At 43.1% G+C, this 20,729-nt stretch overlaps 1 protein-coding gene across 1 annotated transcript in view; it reads right to left on the bottom strand.

The window, feature by feature from the left end:
- Positions 1–347: 347 nt before the first annotated feature.
- Positions 348–20,729, bottom strand: part of NT5C1A (5'-nucleotidase, cytosolic IA) — a 44,253-nt gene continuing 23,871 nt past the window's right edge. The window contains exons 5-6 of the mRNA XM_075195282.1: positions 4,525–4,709; positions 348–1,991 (exon numbers count right to left, since the gene is read on the bottom strand). Of these exons, the coding sequence (XP_075051383.1) occupies positions 1,638–1,991; positions 4,525–4,709 (539 nt within the window). The 3' untranslated portion in view covers positions 348–1,637. The remainder of the gene's footprint in view (positions 1,992–4,524; positions 4,710–20,729) is intronic.

Below are 20,729 nucleotides of genomic sequence, written 5' to 3'. Positions count from 1 at the left end.
TGACTTCAAGTTGTGATGAGTCCTATGTCATCATTCAATGTCACAACAATACTTTTTGCTCTGTGAGTTTCTTCACTGGTAACAGGTTGCTTTAAGACTCGATACATATATTGCATTATGTATTGGTATATAATTTTGGTGAGGGTGCACTGCAAGTTTATACCATGTAGAAAGGGAACTGATGATGCATTTTTTTTAAGGAAATAATGTAATATTTGACATGTGAATCCAGTGCTATTCCTTTACTGAATCAGTGACAGCATTTGACAGGTTAAACTATGGCTTTCCCTCCTCCTAAACTCATTACTGTTTGGGAAGAATATCATTTAATCACATACACATTGCTGTTCATTTGTTGATCTCTGTTTTATTTACTTGAAACAGCATATAAGATGCATCATTACATTCCATAGGTCACATTCACATGAATAACATACATTCCACTGTACAATCCAGGTCGTATGTAGGTACAAAACACTTTCCTAGAAGTGAAACAAACATTTAACAAAGATGAAGACATACACAAAATCAGACTATGCAGATTACCACTCATGTTGGTACTTTCCTGTTTAGCCAATTACTTTATTAAATGTTTAGCCTGATCCTGTGGTCAAAGAAGGGAGACACACTTAGGGCTAGATTTACTAAACGGCGGGTTTGAAAAAGTGGAGATGTTGCCTATGGCAACCAATCAGATTTTAGCTTTCATTTATTTACTGCATTCTACAAAATGACAGCTAGAATCTGATTGGTTGCCATAGGCAACATCTCCACTTTTTCAAACCCGCAGTTTAGTAAATATACCCCTTAGCCTTTTATTACCCAAAGTATGTATTTATTATGATTTCACTGGAAATTTCTGGCTTATATTTGACCTTTGACATTTGCGTGGGTTTCCTCTGGGAGCTACACTCATAAGAAACATACTGGTAGGTTAAGTTGCTTGTTTGTGTGTATGTGTTTGTGTGTGTTTGTGTGTGTGTGTGTGTGTGTGTGTGTGTGTGTGTATGGTAGGGACTGTAAGCTCCAATGGGACAGGGACCGATGTAAATAACATATAATTTCTGTACAGTGCTGCATAATTGGTGGCGCTATACAAATAAACGATAATGTTTTTAGCATAATTTTGGATAAGGCCCACTGTAAATGTCTTATGAAGGCGGGGGAGACAATATTGTAGGAATCAAGAAGTGTAATAGTAATTACATTAGGATCAAACAAACACCTTCACAAAGTGTTAAACCACAGGAGAAGACACACACCAACTCTGTGTTGAATATAGAGAAGGGTAATCTAAAGAAAAACAGTGTACAAATGCCAGCACACATCATGAAAGCACAAACTTTAACACACTGATGTAAAGTTACAGTCTCGCCCTCCTGTCAGCTGAAAGACAACTGATCAAGGATCATAAAACACCCAAAGGCCTCTGCAGTTTGATATGACAGGCCACACTGTTAATAATATTGACAGCTATAGATAACTTAAGTCTCCATTTATTACATTCATAAATTAATTCACAGCAGATAGCCATGGAAGATGTGAGGGGTCTTGTCCCTCAGTTCCAAGTTGGCATGTGAAGTTTAAACTTCTAAATTATGGTAGACAGGATAACAAGACAGTGTTGTATATCAGTCTCACTTGGTATTTTTAGGAGATGTGTGTTTGTGTTTTTGTGCCACACCATATGGGACATGTGCTGCTATAGTTCCCATCTCCTGAGCCCCTTCCACATGGAACATCTGATCATCAAAGAATATGTGAGGGCGGATTTTCTCCAATAGAGGTCCCTTTGGTGCTCCAGCCAAGAACAGAGCCTCATCAGTTTCAAGGCCCCAGCTACGCAAGGTTTTTAATGCTCGAGCCCCAGAACTGGCGGCACTACGAGCGGTAACCAAATATGTGCGTATTGGGCAGTTCATTCTCATTCCCTTATGGTAGAATTTCTTCTGCAATTTCCCTAGAGCTTCCAAGAAACATTTCAGAGGACCCTGAAAGTAATGCACAGACATAAGGTTAGTAGCCAGACCTGCAAAGTGTGTAAATATATATATATATATATATATATATATATATATATATATATATATATATATATATATATATATATAATTAAGGTAAGTAATGATGAACATGTCTGAAATGACGGAGCAAAATCATAACGATGGAGGCAATAAAAATTTCCCTTTCATACAAGCAGATTTTGAAAGTACAGCTATTTCTGAGCCACCTGAGAAATGCAGCTCTCAAAAGAAGCATTGATCTCTCTTTCGCTTGTTCACGCTGAGCCATTGCTAAAACTAAAATGTGGTAAAAATACATTATTTTTACCAAATGACTGTGGTTCTTCATCTCTAACCACACAATGTAAAAACTTAGTAACTCTTTACCTAGCTGTTTAAAAGAAAGTACTTATTTAACAGATTTCCTTTTCTATGATTCCTTCGAGAAAACAGTCTGCTTTAGCTTTTTCCACTTGATTTTCAGTTGCAGTAAAATGGTCTAAAATAATTGCCTAAGGTTAAAGTGTATGTTCACATGAATATTTTTTTGGGGGGCCTATTGGCTGCAATGGAGTCTCAAGAGTCCAATAATATACAGCCATTATTACTAACACCCCCTACATACCCTTATGCTCCTACACTCCATTTATCTCACTGTTAAAAGGAATTAGGTTAGCAAGTATGGTTTATCAACACCATACAAGATTTTTTAGCAGTATAGGTTGCATTTTCTGATGATTCTTCCTATTGCTCAGAAAATAAGTGAGTCTGACAAAGTGTACATGCAACAAAAGAGTATTTCACCCCATATGCTGAGTGAGTCAAGATGCTTCCAGCTCTTCATCTGTAGCATATTTGGCAAGTTTACATCATGCGTACTTGCACCCACATACACAAAACCAGGTTGTAAGCGCAATAAACTTGTATACATTCGTTTTCATTATGGAAAAACACATTTGCTATTAGGCTTCATATAATAAAACAGATATAACTTTCTATGCACTTAACAGCTTCAGAGGTTAAACGGTTAACTAGTGCTGGCGATCGTTATGATTTGCACCAACCTCATGGCTGTAAAAGGCACATCTGCGATCAAGCCTGGATTGGCTCGTGTTTCCGTGAACAAGTCCTTACTGTATTCGCCCCTTCTCTACCCAGTCCTGCCTCTCCAGGCGCAGTTGGGTCAGAATCACACAAGTTTGCATAGGCACATATGCATGCACCCACTTTCAAGGGCAGGCACAGAGCAATGTCACGCAAGACATGCTATGCAAACTGGTGTATGTCCCAGTCTGCATCAGTCGCAATGTGTTTAATGTAAACGCATTGAGGTTAATGATTTGACCTCCAATGACTGACTCAATGCAAGCCAAAACACTAGTTATTATCCGCACACTTGTAATCTGTTTTTACTGGCATTTGAACTTGCATTTTTAAATCTATATTTTCAAGACTCAGCCCAAACTAGATTAAATTATCATCTATATTATTTAAAGTCCTCGGGCCTGAGTCATTAAGGAGAGCAAAGCATAAAAAAGCAGTAGCTTTGCACCTGGGCAAAACCATGTTGCATTGGAAGGGGAGGTAAATTTAAAATGTGGAGATAAATTTATAGATGGAATAGGGCATATCCTAGATCAACTTTAAATTTCACTGTAAAACTAAAGCTATCATGTATTTGTGGGCTACATGAAAATACAGCCAGTATTTAAGTTATGTGCAAAATAATAAACTAATTTGAAACCTTTGTATTTTAACATGGTTTGTCCTGGAGAACATTTATTCCTTTTTTTTTTACCTTACTTTCCTTAATGATTCAGGCCCCTCGAGTCTAAAATGAAGACTCATCCTCCCTCAAGTACAATGGGAAGACTTTAACATAGTGCTTGCAAGACTCTTGCAGCATAAACTGACCTTGATTCACCTTGCCTCCACTCATATGTAATGGGCAGTCGATTGTAAACAATGTGGTCATGAGTTAATGATATGTGGGGTAGGATGGTCCATGGTGGTAACAGTACAGTGAACATTTGTATTCTTTTTATTGTTTTTTCCCCTTTTTTTGTTTCCTTTCTCCTCCCTGGTCTACTAGGCTATTGTTTATTTTAGAAATTCAAAATAAACACCTGGTTTAAAAAATAAATAAATAAAAATAGAGCCAATATGTTGTTTGGTCTGCTATTCACCTCAGTAAAATAATTCATCCCCGTCACCATAATGAAGTTTTAATGGTGACAGCAGAGCACTTGCATTGTTGAAGCTAATTAAGAAAATACATGGTTGGGAGATACCTTAAAAATTGTACATTGGGTCTCTTTTAAATTATTACTGTTTTTACTACAATGAAATAATTGCCACAAGTCCACAGCCATCTAAGTAATTACTAACCTATTAACATACCTTTTTTTTATTCTTCTAAGGAGGATTTACTGTTCATCACAAACAAATCTCTGTATACTAAATGAGCAATGAAATAAAAAAAAATAGCTGCAAGTGAAACAAACATAAATGTTTCATGTACCTGTGCCAGTGGCTTGTTCTCGTAAGCCTTCTCATGCTCAAAGAACATGTCCAAGCCGTGTTCTTTCACTATTTGTTCAGACTCATCAGAGAACAAAACTGCATCTCCATCGAATGCCACTCGCAGCTTATCCTCATTAATAGACACATTGTGACTTGGGTTGAAAATTGTGGCAGCAGCAATACCTGAGTGAAAATACATAACAAGGTAAATGTAGGTTAATTTGCACCAGAAAACATGCATACTGTCATATTCTACCTGACGGCACAGTAGTGTGTCCCTATATTAAATTATTATTGAACTTGGGGGAATTATGGGAATATTGGTGTCACATATTTCAAGTGACGTGCAAATACAGTGGCAACAATTCATAAAAGAGGAGTAACAGTATTAGCACTTGTCAGTGCTTCGCCAACAGTCCACTATGTATTGCATGGAAACTTACCGTACTTAATTACAATTTAGAAGCATGTAATAGATCGTATGAAATATACATTATATCATTTCAGAATAATTTTCCTTTTAAGAGCCAGGAAAAACTCTTTTTAAACAAGTATATTAGTGTAACAAGTTTTTACAATAACCTATAACCAAACTCTTATGTAACCAAGAAGCTTCTATACCAGGAATAACTTCTCTAATTGTTGGTTTACTCAGGAGTTTTACAGTGTTTTTGAAAAATGGATATGACTTTTATTTGACTGTAAAGTTTTTGGAATGCCATTTTATATTATTTAGACCAGGGGTGTACACACTTTTCTGGTCCACATTGGAACATTGCGCTCATTTGAATGTCCCATTGTAAAATGTTAACTTGTTTAAAATTTACATTACATAGAATTATTGTCTACCATATAAAGTAGGATCTCCTGTACATCGGGAGTGTTGGTGAGTTTCTCGTAGGAGGGAAATTCCACTGTCAGTATGCACATCCTCTGTCCCCAATTAGCAATTACAAACAAAAATAACAGTTCACAAGCAAATAAAGTGGAGACCTTACTTATTACACATTATAGTCAGGCAATCCGAGGCTGTGGTGATTTCTGGGGCTATTCTCTTTTTATTGGTTATAATATTTGTATTCACTTCAGTAGTGACCAATTGTGGGGTTGATTGAACATCATCATTATTAAGTATGTTCCTGTGTTTTGTCTTGGCAATGTTCACTAATATGTTGATCCAAATGTGCTGACAGAAGTTGCTGTTTTTTTACACTCAACTTATATTTTTCTCTGAACACACACATGTAGAAAGTCAACAAATTGGATATATGTTTATATGTTGGAAAATACTTTTTCAATTTGATATTGGAATGCAAAGACTTTATAGACTGATAAGCCACTATATGTACAGATTTCTGAAAATATTTATGGGAGTGAGGGCAAAAGCTTCATTGCATTGACAACATACATTGCTATTTTATATTATTTTAAAGCTAGGCTGACAACCACTACATTTCTATTTGCTCTTATAAAGGCAGTAAGGGGCTAAATCCTGCTGCAGGAGCTATTCCTGCTTTGGGAGGATTGCTCCTTGTTGTGACTCGAGCAGCCGCTGGACTCCACCAAGCCAGTTCCCATCTGCCGCCCGACCGAGTGAGCCTCGTGGTTCCTCAAACATCCCGCACCCCATGCACCCCCTGGACATCCCCTCCGGCTTACACTTACATTCCAACAGCTACTGTGTCATCCTGCCGCTACTTCGGTCCGGAGAGTGGACCGCGGACGGCCACTCCCGGTCGGAGTTCAGGAAAATGGAATTTCGGGCCTCGGTGTCGCCTTGATGTTGCTGCATAGTTTCCCCAGCTGTGGTCACTTCCAAAACTGCTTTGTGAACCTGTGTGTGTGCGGACGTTTGCCTCTGCTGCTCCCCACTCACTAGCCTGCCAGACTGCATGCTGCTCTGGACGTCCTGGGATAAAGACCAAAGGCTTAGAACCCACCCGAATTACAGCATAGCTGTGGGCAGGAAATGAAGCGAAGTTGCAGACAACAATAACCTGCCATAGCACCTTCCTATTTTACTGCTTATAACCAGTTTGCAGTGCTACCATCCTCAGCTGCAGAAATCTGGGCACAAATTTCCTATCTGTATTCCTTACCAGACAGACAATATGTAAACCACTTTTCCGTTCATGCCAGTAGGCTCCTATACTGCATCAGCTGTCCACCGGCTGTATATCACCTCAGACCTGCTGACTGATGATGTTTGTCTGATTCTTCTACTGGGCCATATCCTAACCTAATGGTGCTCATGCCATTACATTTAGTACCAGTCCTACCTACGAGGATATCTGTTACGGAAGAGGTGCCCGTCGAATATAATCATCATAATCTAAGCTGCCTGTGTGCCATGTCTCCTCCTAAGAAAGTGAAACCTGACAAAACTATTCCTCCAGTGAACTTCTTCGGCACTGGCTCTGCCGCATCTTTGACTGCCACTGCTACAGCCCAAGCTTCTTCGCAATCAGTACATCAAACTTTTCCACATACAACACATCCAGAACTATCTGATGTTCCGGTTGACACCTAGGCCTTGGAAATGGATGGTCCTGTTACTTTGAGGTCCATTCAGTCTCTGTTACAAGCATTTAAAGGAGACATCATTTCTGAATTCAGGGCATCAATCAAAGAAATTAAGGTTGATGCACCCTTTTGGGAACCAGAAAGGAGTAACTTGTACATAAGTTGGAGGAACTTGTGGCTTCCCACAATAATTTGATATCTGCTCATGACTTTCTGCAGGAAGAAGTTGCTGGGAACAAGGACAAAATGGTGGATCTTGAGGATGGGTCACGACGCAACAACATCAAAATTCGGAGTATCCCTGACTCTGTTGCTAACTCTTACCGGTATGAATATGCCACAGACTTATTCCATAAGCTATTACCAACGGCTTCGACTAATGATCTTCTCATAGATCGTATTCACCGCCTTCCTAAATCTCGGAATGCTCCGGATTCTGCACCCAAAGATAATTTATTATGGGTCACTTTTACAGAATTAAAGAACAGATTCTGCAAGCTATTTTGCCCTCTTCTACTCAGGTGGATTTGGGAGACCTACAACTAGACGCAGATTTGTCTGCCGCTACTTTGACCAAGCGCAGGTCGTTTCACCAGATAATGGCGGCCTTACGATCGGCCAACATTCAATATCACTGGGGCTTACCCACAAAACTGCTAGTCCACAGAAATGGTAGCTTTGTGTCCATCCCGTCTCCTGACAAGGCCACGGCGATGCTGAAAGATTGGAATGTCCAAATACAAAATCCAACTCCTACTCCCAAACGAAGCCGAGTTGACAAGGAATTGTCTATAAGCAACGCATAAGACTGCTGCTGCTCATTTCACTGGGTGAAGCTGATATGTCTTACACTGACTCATCTCAGTATTGATACCAACTCTCATTTAAATTTGTTTTTCCCCCAAAGTGTATTAAATGGAGTACCCCTGAACCATGCTACTGGACATTATCTCTGTTCCCCAAAATGGAGGTACCCCATGCTCCAATCTTTTATTCAACTGTTATGGCTTGATTGATTCTTGTTTAATGCATTCAGAGGTTCAACTGTTACGTTAGTAATAATGCATAAAGCACTTATGTGTTTTATTATTAGATTTTGTATTACACTATATCTATGGTGCAAAATTGTTAAATGATGTGCAAGTATATTTAACAGTATACTTAATGGCTTTGCTTATAATAGTTTGTTTAGAATATATTAGGTTAGAGTGCCCATGGGCCGGACATGCACCCCCACCTACATACATACTTTCTGCCCCTTCTTTTTTTTGCTCAGTGGCATAAATATTAGTTCCTGTATGGGTACAATTTCAGTTCTTTTCTGTCCTTCTGCTCCCGCCTTTCCTCCCTCCCCTGTCTTTCCCTTCTTTCCCTAATTTGTTGGAGATTGTTTGGAGATGATTATGATCTGCATGAAGTGTGGCGAGCTTATCACTCAGGAGAGAAGGATTACACATATTTTTACCATGTGCACAATTCATATTCACAAATTGATCTAGTGTTGTCTGATAAATTGTCCCTTCAGCGTATCACAAATGTTAAGATTTTGCCCATAACCTGGTCTAACCATGCACCTATTATCTGGCAGTTGGGACTCATTGCTGGAGACTGTCCTTTTAGACCTTGGAGGCTGGCTGATTATATATTAGCTGATGTTAGCGGGGTTCAGATCATGCAGGATGCTCTCGATTCTTACCTAGAAACCAATAAACCCGAAGATTCCTCGGTCTACACCAGTGTTCCCTCTAAACTGAGCACACTGGAAAGGAAAGCGTTAAAAGGTCACTGAGGGCTCCATCCGAAAGGCTTGCATTCACAATCTGCAGGATGTTTCCTAGTAAGATACAGGTTTAACTCTATCATTTCCAGATTGCTCAGCTTAGAGGGAACACTGGTGTGCCCTTCAGGCCGTTATGAGGGGAGCAACAATTCAGGCTGCGGCTGCAATTAAAAGAACGCAGTCAGAAGTACAGGCTTCTTATGAGACACAACTAGTATTATTGGAGGCCCTGCATAAATGTACCCCCTCTGATCACAAGATTAAGGCAGAGATAAATGCATTACGCAGGAAAATTAAGGAAGTTTCTCCCTTACAGATCAACAACGCTATAGCTAGACTCAATCAGCGCTTCTATACCTTAGGTAATAGAGCGAGCAAACTGTTGGCCCGTAATTTAGGCGGTAAGAATGCGATCATCCGGATTAAGACCCTGCGTAAGGGGGTGTGGTACGGCATATAGATGCCGAGAGGAGCGGCAAGACTTAACCCGACGTGATTATTCAGAAGGAGCTGGTTCCTGACCCTGCCCACTGGCGACTCTAATTCACCCGACAGCAGCCAATGACGATGAAGCAATGACGACTCCTCTTCACCCCTACAGCAGCCAATGATGATGAAGCAAGAAGGCGGCTGCAGCTGATGACATCTGATCATATCGACGGTATTATCGCTGTTGTTAAGGGGGTGAGGTAAGTATGCACCCATATACAATGTATGATCCTTTCTAAAATACATTGTACATGGGTGCATACTTACCTCAACCCCTTAACAACAGCAATAATCCCGTTGGCATGCTCAATGATGTCAACAGCTGCAGCCGCCTTCCTGCTTCATCGTCATTGGCTGCTGTAAGGGTGAAGAGGAGTCGTCATCGGGCAGGGTCGGGAACCAGCTCCTTCGGAATAGTCACGTCGGGTGAGTCTTGTCGGGTTAGTCAGCATCAATAAGGCGTAAGGCACAGGGTACCCATATCTCCAACCTCCTTACCATATCGAACAAGTTTGCATGTTACTATAAAGACCTATATAATTTAAAAGACGACACATCTCTACCCCAGCCCTCCACTGAGTCTATTAACGAGTTCCTAGCATTTATCTTGATAATATCCCTGTCCCCAGATGAGGCTTCGGCCTTGTGTTCGGACTGGACAGAGGATGAGGTCAGAGGTACCATTAAATCTATGAAGCGCAGAAAGGCCCCGGGCCCCAACGGCTTTACACACAACTTCTACTCCTCCTTCCAGCCCATACTGACCCCTGTTCTCACTACATTATTTAATTCAGCCACCCGTGATACGCTTCTACCCGCAGAAATGCTTGAAGCACAAATAATATCCCTAAACCAGGCAGAGACCCTTCTCATTGCCACAATTACCGTTCCATAGCGCTACTTAACTCTGACCTTAAAATCTTCACCAGACTGATTGCCAATCGAATAAACTCCATTCTACCTCAACTGATCCACTTGGATCAAGTCGGATTTGTGCCTGGAAGACAGGCGCCAGACAACAGGAGGAGAGTACTAAACATTATCGAGACGCACACTGCCAGTTCTGAACCCCTAGTACAACTATCTCTCGATGCCGAAAAAGCATTCAATAGCATTCACTGGGAATATATGTCTGTGGTCCTAATCAGATTTGGGCTCATTGTTTTTACCTCCAAGCCATTTCCACTCTGTATACTAATCCTTCAGCCAGGGTCTTCAGAAATGGGTTTCTCCCCTCTTCCATTCAGATCACTTTTGGCACCAAGCAGGGATGCCCCTCTCCCCATTAATGTTCACACTGGCTATGGAACCCCTGGCCACCAAGATTAGATCAACGGATGCCGTCAAAGGTTCTATTATTGACACCACTCACCACAAACTCTGCCTTTTTCGCAGATGACGTTCTACTGTTTATCACAAAACCTGAATCCTCATTATCTGCATTATCCCAAATCCTACAGGATTACTTACTGGTATCCTATTACAGACTAAACACCTCTAAATCAGAGGCATTAGGGGTGGCCCTTCCGCGGGACACTTTACAATCCCTATATAAATTTCACTGCTGCCCCACTTCTATGACATACCTGGGAATATGTATCCCCCCGAATCCTGCTTTTATCACTGAGTGTAATTACTAACCGCTTCTAAGACATTTTGACACACTCACTAAACCTTGGGTAAACTATAAAAAATTTTGGCTGGGGAGAGTGGCCGCCCTGAAAATGATGATGCTCCTGAAGATCCTGTATTTGTTCTGCTCCATCCCCTACCTCGTCCCCGGATCTCTCCTAAATAAACTTTACACTACAGCTTTTCACTTTATTTGGCGCAATAAACGTCCTAGGCTTGCCAGAGACCGAATGTTTTGATTTAAGTTAAAAGGTGGTCTAGCCACACTCAAACTGGAAACTTACCAACAAGCAGACCAACTCAGAGATTGGCAGTCCCCCTCCTCTCTCAAGCCTTGGGTAACCATTGAACTTCACAACTCTTCTCCATTCCGTTAGCAGACCTTCTCTGGTTAGATAAATCTAGTAGACCAATTTCTACAACTACTTTCTAGAGTATCAAGGACTCACTCATCGTTTGGGATAAGATGATGAGTTTATCACCGGAGACCCCTCTTCCTTCATCCAGCCTCTCCACATTGCTTTATCACAGCTAATCCCAGATCTTCGCCTTGAATTTTGGCATAGTCAAGAATCTGGACAAATGCAGGATCTTTTGGAGGGCAGCTCACTTCCTCCCTTTTCCCACTTACAAGCTAAGTATAACATTCCAACTCAAGATTTTTATAAATATCTCCAGATCAGACACTGGCTACAGTCCTAATCGTCACATCGACTAACATTGAGACCTGCCCCCCCCCCCCCATGTACGAATGTCTCTCATCCTCCTCTCATACAGGTGGTATTTCAAGGTGGTACCAGACCAGACTGTCCCCTGTTGACACATGAGATCTCCCGATTCAAGCCATTTGGGAATCTGACTTGGACATGTACTTATACTCTCTCAGAAGATTGTGAGAAACTCTTCCAAAATGTCCAGGTGCATCAATCACTCGGAAATGATGATTAATTAATACATAGGATTTACTTTACACCAGATAAGCTTTTCAAAATCTGGTTGGAGAGATTGTGGAGATGTTGGTACTCTCATATATATCTTCTGGTCATGTCCCAAAATCAGGCAATTATGGACTAAAGTTTTCCATCTGATATCACAGGTTACCAAAGTCAATGTCTCTCCTTGCCCTGCTGTAGCATTATTACACATTTATGCACCTCATCTTCTTTTTTAAAAATACGTTTTTATTGAGATTTAACAACAAATACAGGTTATATAAATGTACTTTCAGCAATATTCGTTTTGGATGGCGGGTGATAAAGAGATTATAACATCATAACAACATAACTCTAAGTCAGAAAAGAATTGAATGTATCAATGAGAATATACGTTCCCAGCCAAGGAAGGAGGGTATTGTTAACCTGGCACAAGGACAGACAGGGGGGAGAGGACACAGAGGAAACAAAAGGGAAGAATGGGGGATGACATGATGTAAGTCTTCAAAGTAAAAGGTCTACAGCGTATATAGCGTAGGTATATGACAAAGCTTAATCCAACAATCAGAAGCGTTTGATACAACCTTGTACCTAAAGATAGATGGATCAGGTGGATGAACCCAAGGCCGCAAACTCTGGTGAATCTATAAATTTTACCCAAGGTCCCCATATAGTATAATATGTTACAAAAGAGTCTTTATCTGACAAATATAATTCGTCCATGGACCTGTAATATTCTAATCTCCTAATCCAGTCCTGGATATTTGGTGGCGTGGTTGTTTTCCATCTCACAGGTATGACTGCCTTGGCGGCTGATATCACAAATTTTAATAGAGATTTTTTAAAGCAGGAAATAGGCATATCTACTTTATTGAGGAGCCAATACTCCGGGGTGTCGGGAATAGCTTGTCCAAGCAACTTCCGTGTGATGTCTATAACCTGCGACCAATAGGGTCGTAATATGGGACAGTCCCACCAGATATGTAATAAGGAACCTGATCCCAACCCACACCTCCAGCATACACTAGACAGTCCGCGAAACATTTTTGCAAGATGTACCGGGCATCTGTACCACCTGGTGAGAACCTTAAAGTGGGTCTCTAATATTGAGACATTAGGTGAGCAAGCATGGATTGCTTGGAAAATTTTCGACCAATCAGTCTCTCTTAATTCTATTCCTAGATCCCTTTCCCACTCCAAGAGAAATTTCGGGGGAGATCTAAAGCGGAACTCGATTAAGAGTTTGTAAATACTCGATAAGGAGTGTGGGGTGTGATGCGGTCTGCTACAGAGGGATTCAAAGACTGTCAAATTCCTATTAATATCCTGTTTTGAGAGACTAGAAGCGAGAAAATGTTTAAGCTGAAGATATCGCCAGATCTCTATATTCGGTAGTTTCCACTTAGATTGAATCTCTACAAATGAGAGGACCCCAGTAGCTCCCACCAACTGGCCGACACGATGGATCCCTGCCCGTGACCACAGGTTAAACGCTAATGGAGTAGTTCCTGGGGGGAATTTAGGATTATTAAACAGTGGCGTTAGTGGAGATATTAAAGATGAAATATGAGTAAGAGTTCTTAACTTAGACCATTTAATAAGAGTGGGTCCTAGGGTAGGGTGGGAGACCCTGGGCAACTTGGATAACCAGATTACTGTCTTACTAGAAGAGTCGAGATATGATGATTCGATCGCTACCCACTGTTTCCCTCCTTTCTGGACTGACATCTCCATTATTCTAGTTAAGATAGCAGCATCATAGTACGAGGGAATATGGGGAAGCTGGAGACCCCCCAAGTGTCTTCGTCTAAATAAAGTATCGTGCTTGAATCTTGGGCGCCTCCCACTCCACACAAAGTCCCGCACCAGACGCTGGATGCCCTGAAACCAGGAGTCGGGAATTAAGATAGGTAACGTCTGTATAAGGTAGAGAAGTCGGGGTAGGACATTCATTTTTATAATGTTAACCCTGCCTATCCATGCGAAATTCTTGCTCTGCCACTCTCTCAAATCAGCCCGGAGAATCCCAAGAAGTGGTTTAAAGTTGAGGTCGTATAGGCGTGAGAGATCGTTAGAAAGTACAACACCTAAATATTTCAATTGGGTGGGGTGCCAAATAAAAGGAAATGCACATTTTAAACCCTCCACCACGGGGGCCGGGGTATTAATGTTCAAAGCTACTGACTTGCCATAATTAATTTTGAAGTTAGATAGAAAGCTAAACCTTCGGAATTCCTTAACTAAGTTAGGTAGGGAAACAACCGGATTGGTAATAACGGCCAAAAGGTCGTCCGCGAATAAAGCGAGTTTATGTTCCCTCTCACCCACCTGGACACCGGATATATTCGGATTGGCCCTGATTGCCCTTGCCAACGCCTCCATGCATAGCACAAATATGAGTGGAGACAGCGGACACCCCTGCCTAGTGCCATTATTGATCATCACCGAATCCGACAGATCGCCGTTAATTTTAATTCTAGCCCTGGGTTGTCGATAAAGTGCTAAGATTCTATGTAGTCCCAATGGGCCTAATCCAAGATGCTCCAGGAGCCCTCTCATAAACGGCCAACTCACACGGTCAAAGGCCTTTTCAGCGTCTGTAGACAAGAGCATTGAAGCCGTTGTTGAGCATGAGGCTGAGTAAATCAAATCTATCACCTTGGTGGTGTTGTCCCGTGCCTCGCGATCCGGGACAAAGCCCACCTGATCTGAGTGAATCAGATCTGGGAGTAGGTATTTTAATCTATTTGCAATAAGTTTTGCGTACAACTTAACGTCTACGTTCAGCAAAGAAATAGGCCTATAGCTTGCACATTGAGAGGGGTCCTTTCCTTCTTTGGGGATCACCGTTATATGGGCTTCCAAACTCTGTGGGGAGAAAGCGGATTCGTTGGAGATCGCATTAAAGGCCGGCACCATCAGGGGTATCAACTTATCTTTAAAAGTCTTATAGTATGCAATGGAAAAGCCATCAGGGCCCGGACTTTTACCCGAAGGTGTTGATTTAATTACCTCCCTCAACTCCCCTTCAGTGAAAGGTTGTTCCAGTTTATCTCTATCTAATCTTGAGAGAGTGGGAAAACTGATCTCCTTTAAATATGCCGCAATCTGAGCTGAGCGTGTGGCATCTATAGGGTCAAGTTCTTGAGTTTCGAGATTATATAATTTGGTGTAGTATGTGTGAAATGCACCCGCTATGTCACCGGTTAATTTGCACTCCCGATCATTGTTGTCCTTAATCATGGCAATGTAGGCCTTAGCTCGCTGTTTACGCAGAGCCCTTGCTAACATTGTTCCCGGTCTGTTTCCCCAGCGAAAGAAACGATGGCGACACCTCTGGAAGTCAAGCTTCACTTTGTCATAAAGTAATTTGTTAAGTGCCGCCCTCGTCTCCTTCAGCCTGTTCAACAGGTCTCTAGACATGTTGGATTTATGTGTCGTCTCTAAGTCCCTAATCTGCTGAAGTAAGTGATCTCGATATGCAATGTTTTCTTTCTTCATACGGGAGCCTAATTCAATAAGTTTCCCTCTGATAACGCATTTATGTGCCTCCCAGATAGTAATACTCGAGACGTCTGGAGTAACATTGTCAGATATATAGTCATCTAATGCAGCAGTCAGTTGGTCCCTACAATATGTATTTTGGAGGAGAAGCTCGTTTAGGCGCCAAGTGCATTTTTTAGTCTTTAAATGAGAGAGTTGAAAAGTCAGTGAGATGGGGGCGTGATCTGACCAAGTTATTTGACCAATAGATGTTGTTAGGAGGTTAGGGAGGAACCGTTGTGGAAGGAACAGATAGTCAATTCGTGAGTATACCTCATGGGGGTGGGAGAAAAAGGAATAGTCCCTCTCCCCTGGGTGTTGCAGGCGCCATGTGTCGACCAGTTGGTGTTCATGAAGTGTACGTCTAACCTTACAATGTTGCGATCTGCGCACCCCCGATCGGCTATTGGAGGTATCAATTTCTGGATGGAGGGTCCAATTTAGATCGCCTCCCACAAGCAGAATTCCCTCCGCATGTTCTGCGACTTTATCTAATACCTGGGAAATAAACAGTGGTTGACCTTGGTTAGGTAGATATAAGTTCACAAAAGTATATATAACATCAAATAATCGACATTTTATCAGAAGTGCTCTTCCTTCTACTATACAAACTTTCTGAAAATCTGAGAAGGGCAATCTCTTAGAGAACAGGGTAGCCACTCCCAGCGTCTTGCCCTCCCTATTGTTACTAAAATATGAGGAAGTGAAGAAGCCATCTGAGAGCCGAGGGGCGGATTCCTGCTTAAAGTGAGTTTCTTGAAAAAAGACAACATCTGCTCCCAGATGTCTCATCTCCCTCAATGCCCGTGATCTTTTTTCAGGGAGGTTAAGACCCTTGGCATTAATTGAGACCAATTTAAATTTATCTGTCATGGTGGATCTAAGTATCTCAGAAAAGCATTTCTGTCGATATCATAGCTGATGAGTTGGGTTGGCAATTGTAAGCAATAAGTTGACCTTGAACCTTGCAAATAAGTGAAGGGGGGGGTAGGGAAGTCACATGAGGGCAGACACGACACTGACAGATACCAACAAACAAACAGAAAAAAACACAACAAATAGTATACCATCGAACCGCTCCAGGGAGACAGGTGTGGAAGAGCCACAACCATCTCTCGGGTGTCTTCCAGCGGTGGGGGGTAAAAAGGGGGGGTTAACGGCAGTGACTAACAGAAACATCTTAACAGTATATCAGAAAATTGCAATGGCCTAAGCAGCAAAACCAGTAGAAGTAGTAATAATGGCAATAATAGTAACAATTTAACAGTTCTCATGGTTCGTAGTAGGACCTCCGGCGAGTGTAGACCAGAGAGATCTGGGCTACCCGCACAGGATTATCATATCCGCTTGATGTAGTGTCACCTTAAGACTTATATTTGGCCATTGTAAGGCTTGAGTGACTATAACAATCAGACAGCATATAAGGCTGTTGTTGACCTAAAACTTGGTTTAGACATAAAGTCTCTCTAGCTCAGCCAAAAGAGAGGGAAACAGGAACGGGAGTAAATCCCTCTGTAGAGAGTGTCCGAGTGGAGTGAGAAAGACCAAAGGTCAGCAAGAGTTCTCAGACGGATAATGTAGAGATTTATAAGAAGACCTAAAGCAGGAGTAGGATTAAGGATCCGAGGTTTCCGGTGGGTCCCGGCGTCTCCTCATCGCATTTCTGGGGCTTCCAACGGTTTGCCAGGTATCACTGCTAGTTGGATGCAGTCGGACGGAGTGTTGATGCCAGTCCGGGAGTGCCACCTCCTGTAGTCCCAAGTGCGAGCAGAATGGTTTAATGTCTTGAGGTGATCTCAAGATCTCCAACCTTCCGTTGTGAGACACTTGCAAGCTAAGAGGAAATCCCCAGCGGTATTTAATGTTCTCAGAGCGCAATCTGTCTGTCAAAGGCTTGAGCATCCGGCGAAGCTGTAAGGTTTGCCATGAGAGGTCTTGGAAGATCTGAAGCCTATTGCCATCAAAATCAATAGCATCCAGTTTCCTAGATTTCTGGTGAATATCCTCTTTCTGTACATAGTAATGCAGGCGGCAGATCACGTCCCTTGGGCGTTCGGACGGAGATCCTCGTGGTCTGAGGGCCCTATGGGCTCTGTCAAATTGAATACTGGTGGTCGGATCTTGTTCTAAGATCTCATTGAAGACCTTAGTGAGGAAGGCAATTAGGTCTTGAGTGGGTATGTCCTCAGGGATTCCTCGGATTCTCAGATTATTCCTACGGCCTCTATTGTCGAGATCATCAACTCTACTGTTGATCAATTGTAACTCTTGAGCTTGTTGAGCTACAGTGTCGCTAAGAGTATCATGACGTGCCGCAAATTCCTCTCTGAAATCCTCTAATTTAGACATTCTAGATGACAGTCGGGCCAGATCTGCTTGTAGAGTGGCTACCTCCTTCTTAACTGTCTCCTTAAGTCTGGACTCCAGATGTTCAAAATCTTTCTTAGAGGGGAGCTCTGCCTTTGTAGGTAGGGACTTTACTAATTGTAGAATTGCCCCGATGTCTTGATTCGTATTTATCGAGCAATCAGTGGAGGCGGATTCAGTTGAGTTGGCCATTTCTGCAGCCTTATCCACTTCTGGTGAAGACGGCGGGCTATTTTCTTGTTCTGAAGGAGTAGTTGCAGAATGAAGGTATTGCCGTAGATCTTGACGCCTAGGTGTTTCCGTAGGTTTCCGCTTGGACTGGTTCTTCTTATCTTTGCCCATTAGAGGAACACATCCAGATCTCCCAGTATAGAATATAAGTACAGAGGTTGTATATAGCCTTGCTTTAGAATAATGATCTGCTTTGTCACATGTCGCCTCCCCCTAGTGGATGGATTAATCCGCCATCTAGCCGATTCTCAGCACCATGTTAAAGTTCTTTGTGGATAGACATGGCCCTGACTTTTGATACATGGTCTATGACCACGTGTGTTATTTCGTCCCGGCGAATGTGATGTACCAGGCTGTGTGTGACCAGATAAGTCTCGGGGAGCTCACATCCCAGACCGCCAAGAGTGACCTATAACAGGTTTAGGGTAGTGAAGCTGGTGAAAAGCTTTATAATATAAGATAACAAAAGTGATTGCACTCTTTGAAATTTGCCACTAGGTGGCAGTAGGAACTGATTTTTTAAATCACAGGAGTGTATAGGTAGGCACTATAAGAAACCCGGATCTGCAGCCTACTAAAGAGGTGTTTCTGTACCAGAGTGGTGGCACACCTTTTACTTAATTGGGCCTTTCTTTGTGCCTGCCTTGCACTATATTGGGTACCTGTGAGCGTATGCTGCTGGGGGGCTTTAGAACGGCACCTCTCCGCTTTTCTCCTTCTCTGCCGCCGACCGGAAGTCCCTTACCGAAACCGGAAGTCAGGTCCAGCGGTTTCAAAAGTAAGATTTCAGCCACGGCTTCAGTGCCGCTACCGAGCCTCAGCTCACGAGGGGTCTGTTAGGGAGCCCAGAAGTCTTGCAAGGCCCGATGATCTCTCCTGTCTGCACCCTCCGCTGATCTCTTGCCGCCGGCCGGAAGTTGGTCTCCGCAAACCGGAAGTCGCGGTACTCGCGCTTCCAAGCACAATCACAGCCGTGGACTGAAGGGCGCTGACAGACCGCAAAATGCGGACCCCCGTCGGAGGAGCCGGAGAATCTCCAGGTGCAGGTAGGATGGTGGCTTATGTGTTGAAGGTCCCTTTCTGCGTGGCTGTGCAGATTCCTCGACGATGTAGCTCTGAGGGACAGCCCTTACAGGGCGTTTTTAGGTGCCCCACTCGTGCCTGAGTGTTTTAGCCTTTAATATTTGTGCTGGTTCTCGGCTTTAGCAGGGTAAAAACACTCTTTAGGCTGTTTAATTGGGGAGTTGGAACGGAGCTCTCAGGAATTCCAACCTCCCAAGATGGCGTCCAGACCACGCCCCCCTATGCACCTCATCTTCAATGCCACAACCACTATGCTACTGGGCATATATTCATTACCACTAGGGCAGCTATAGCCCAAAATTGGAAGTCTCTACTCATCCCATCCCTTCCCAAAATTATTTGCAAAATGCAACATAGCTATGAAATGGAAACCATTGGTGTCACATATTCTACTACTGTATCCTCTCCAATGATCAAATGGTTCCCGTGGTATGAATACTACTCGGAACATCGGCCCCTAGGACCCTTAGTAATCAATTCACCCTCCTGAAATCTTACTGCTTTGATGTCTCTAAATATGTTATTCTGAAATTTTGGAATGTTGATTACTTCTAAATATGTCTCGCTCAGTGTCAGAGCAACGTTGTTGCCAGCTCCTGACTCCTGATTTGTGTCTAGCCTCTCAATCCTGATTAACCTCCAGTGTACCAGACCTCTGCGACATAGTTGCTTGAGTACCAGTATCCAGTAGTTGGGAGCTGCAAAAGGATCCAATAGCGACAAGAGTACTGGCTCGGGGTTGGTGCGTTCACCTTTCGGGCAGTACAGAATAGTGGGCTGTGTCCCACAAGGAGGATCACAGACAAGTAACCTCGGCATAAGGCTAGGATTACGGTCCGCCTAGATGCGAGAAAAGTGTGGCACAAGAGAAGGCCATTGTACTGGCTGGAGTAGGGTCCGCATGCCCTCTCAGAGGTACTAAGTGAAGTGAGAGCAGGACATAACCCTGCCGCAGATACTGTTCAAGGCCCGGAAGCCCTTGGAGCAGAGTGCGTGGTAGTGGGTCCCAGCCCCACCGTGTATGAGAGTGGGTAGGAGCCTGCAGTAGGTTGGAGCTACGGTCCAACTACAGAGCAGCCTGTCAGTGGGTCCGTGCACCCAGCCAGCAGTGTGAGATTTTGGGCCCGGGCCTTGAGATTTGGGAGTGAGTAGTGTGCCTCAGCCCCACAGATTATGCAGTGGTGGGTCGTAACCCCACAGCAAGTACACTGGGTCCCAGCCCCACAGAGTACGCTGCAGTGGGTCTTAGTACAACTGCGGGTAGAGTGAGTTCCAGCCCCACAGAGTACGCTGCAGTGAGTCATAGCACAACTGCGGGTAGAGTGGGTCCCAGCTTCACAGCAAGTAGAGTGGGTCCCAGCCCCACAGAGTACGCTGCAATGGGTCATAGCCCAACTGCGAGTAGAGTGGGTCCCAGCCCCACAGAGTACGCTGCAGTGGGTCATAGCTCAACTGTGAGTAGAGTGGGTCCCAGCCTCACAGCAAGTAGAGTGGGTCCCAGCCCCACGGAGTATGCTGCAGTGGGTTGTAGCCCAACTGTGAGTAGAGTGGGTCCCAGCCCCACCATAAAGATGACCCCAAAAGATCCTTTAGAAGGGATGGACCGGATGGCATTAGTAGCTG

This window comes from Mixophyes fleayi, chromosome 2 (genome assembly GCF_038048845.1).
Source record: "Mixophyes fleayi isolate aMixFle1 chromosome 2, aMixFle1.hap1, whole genome shotgun sequence".
In the NCBI taxonomy this organism is placed as follows: Eukaryota; Metazoa; Chordata; class Amphibia; order Anura; family Limnodynastidae; genus Mixophyes; species Mixophyes fleayi.
This window is presented reverse-complemented; position numbering and strand designations above follow the sequence as displayed.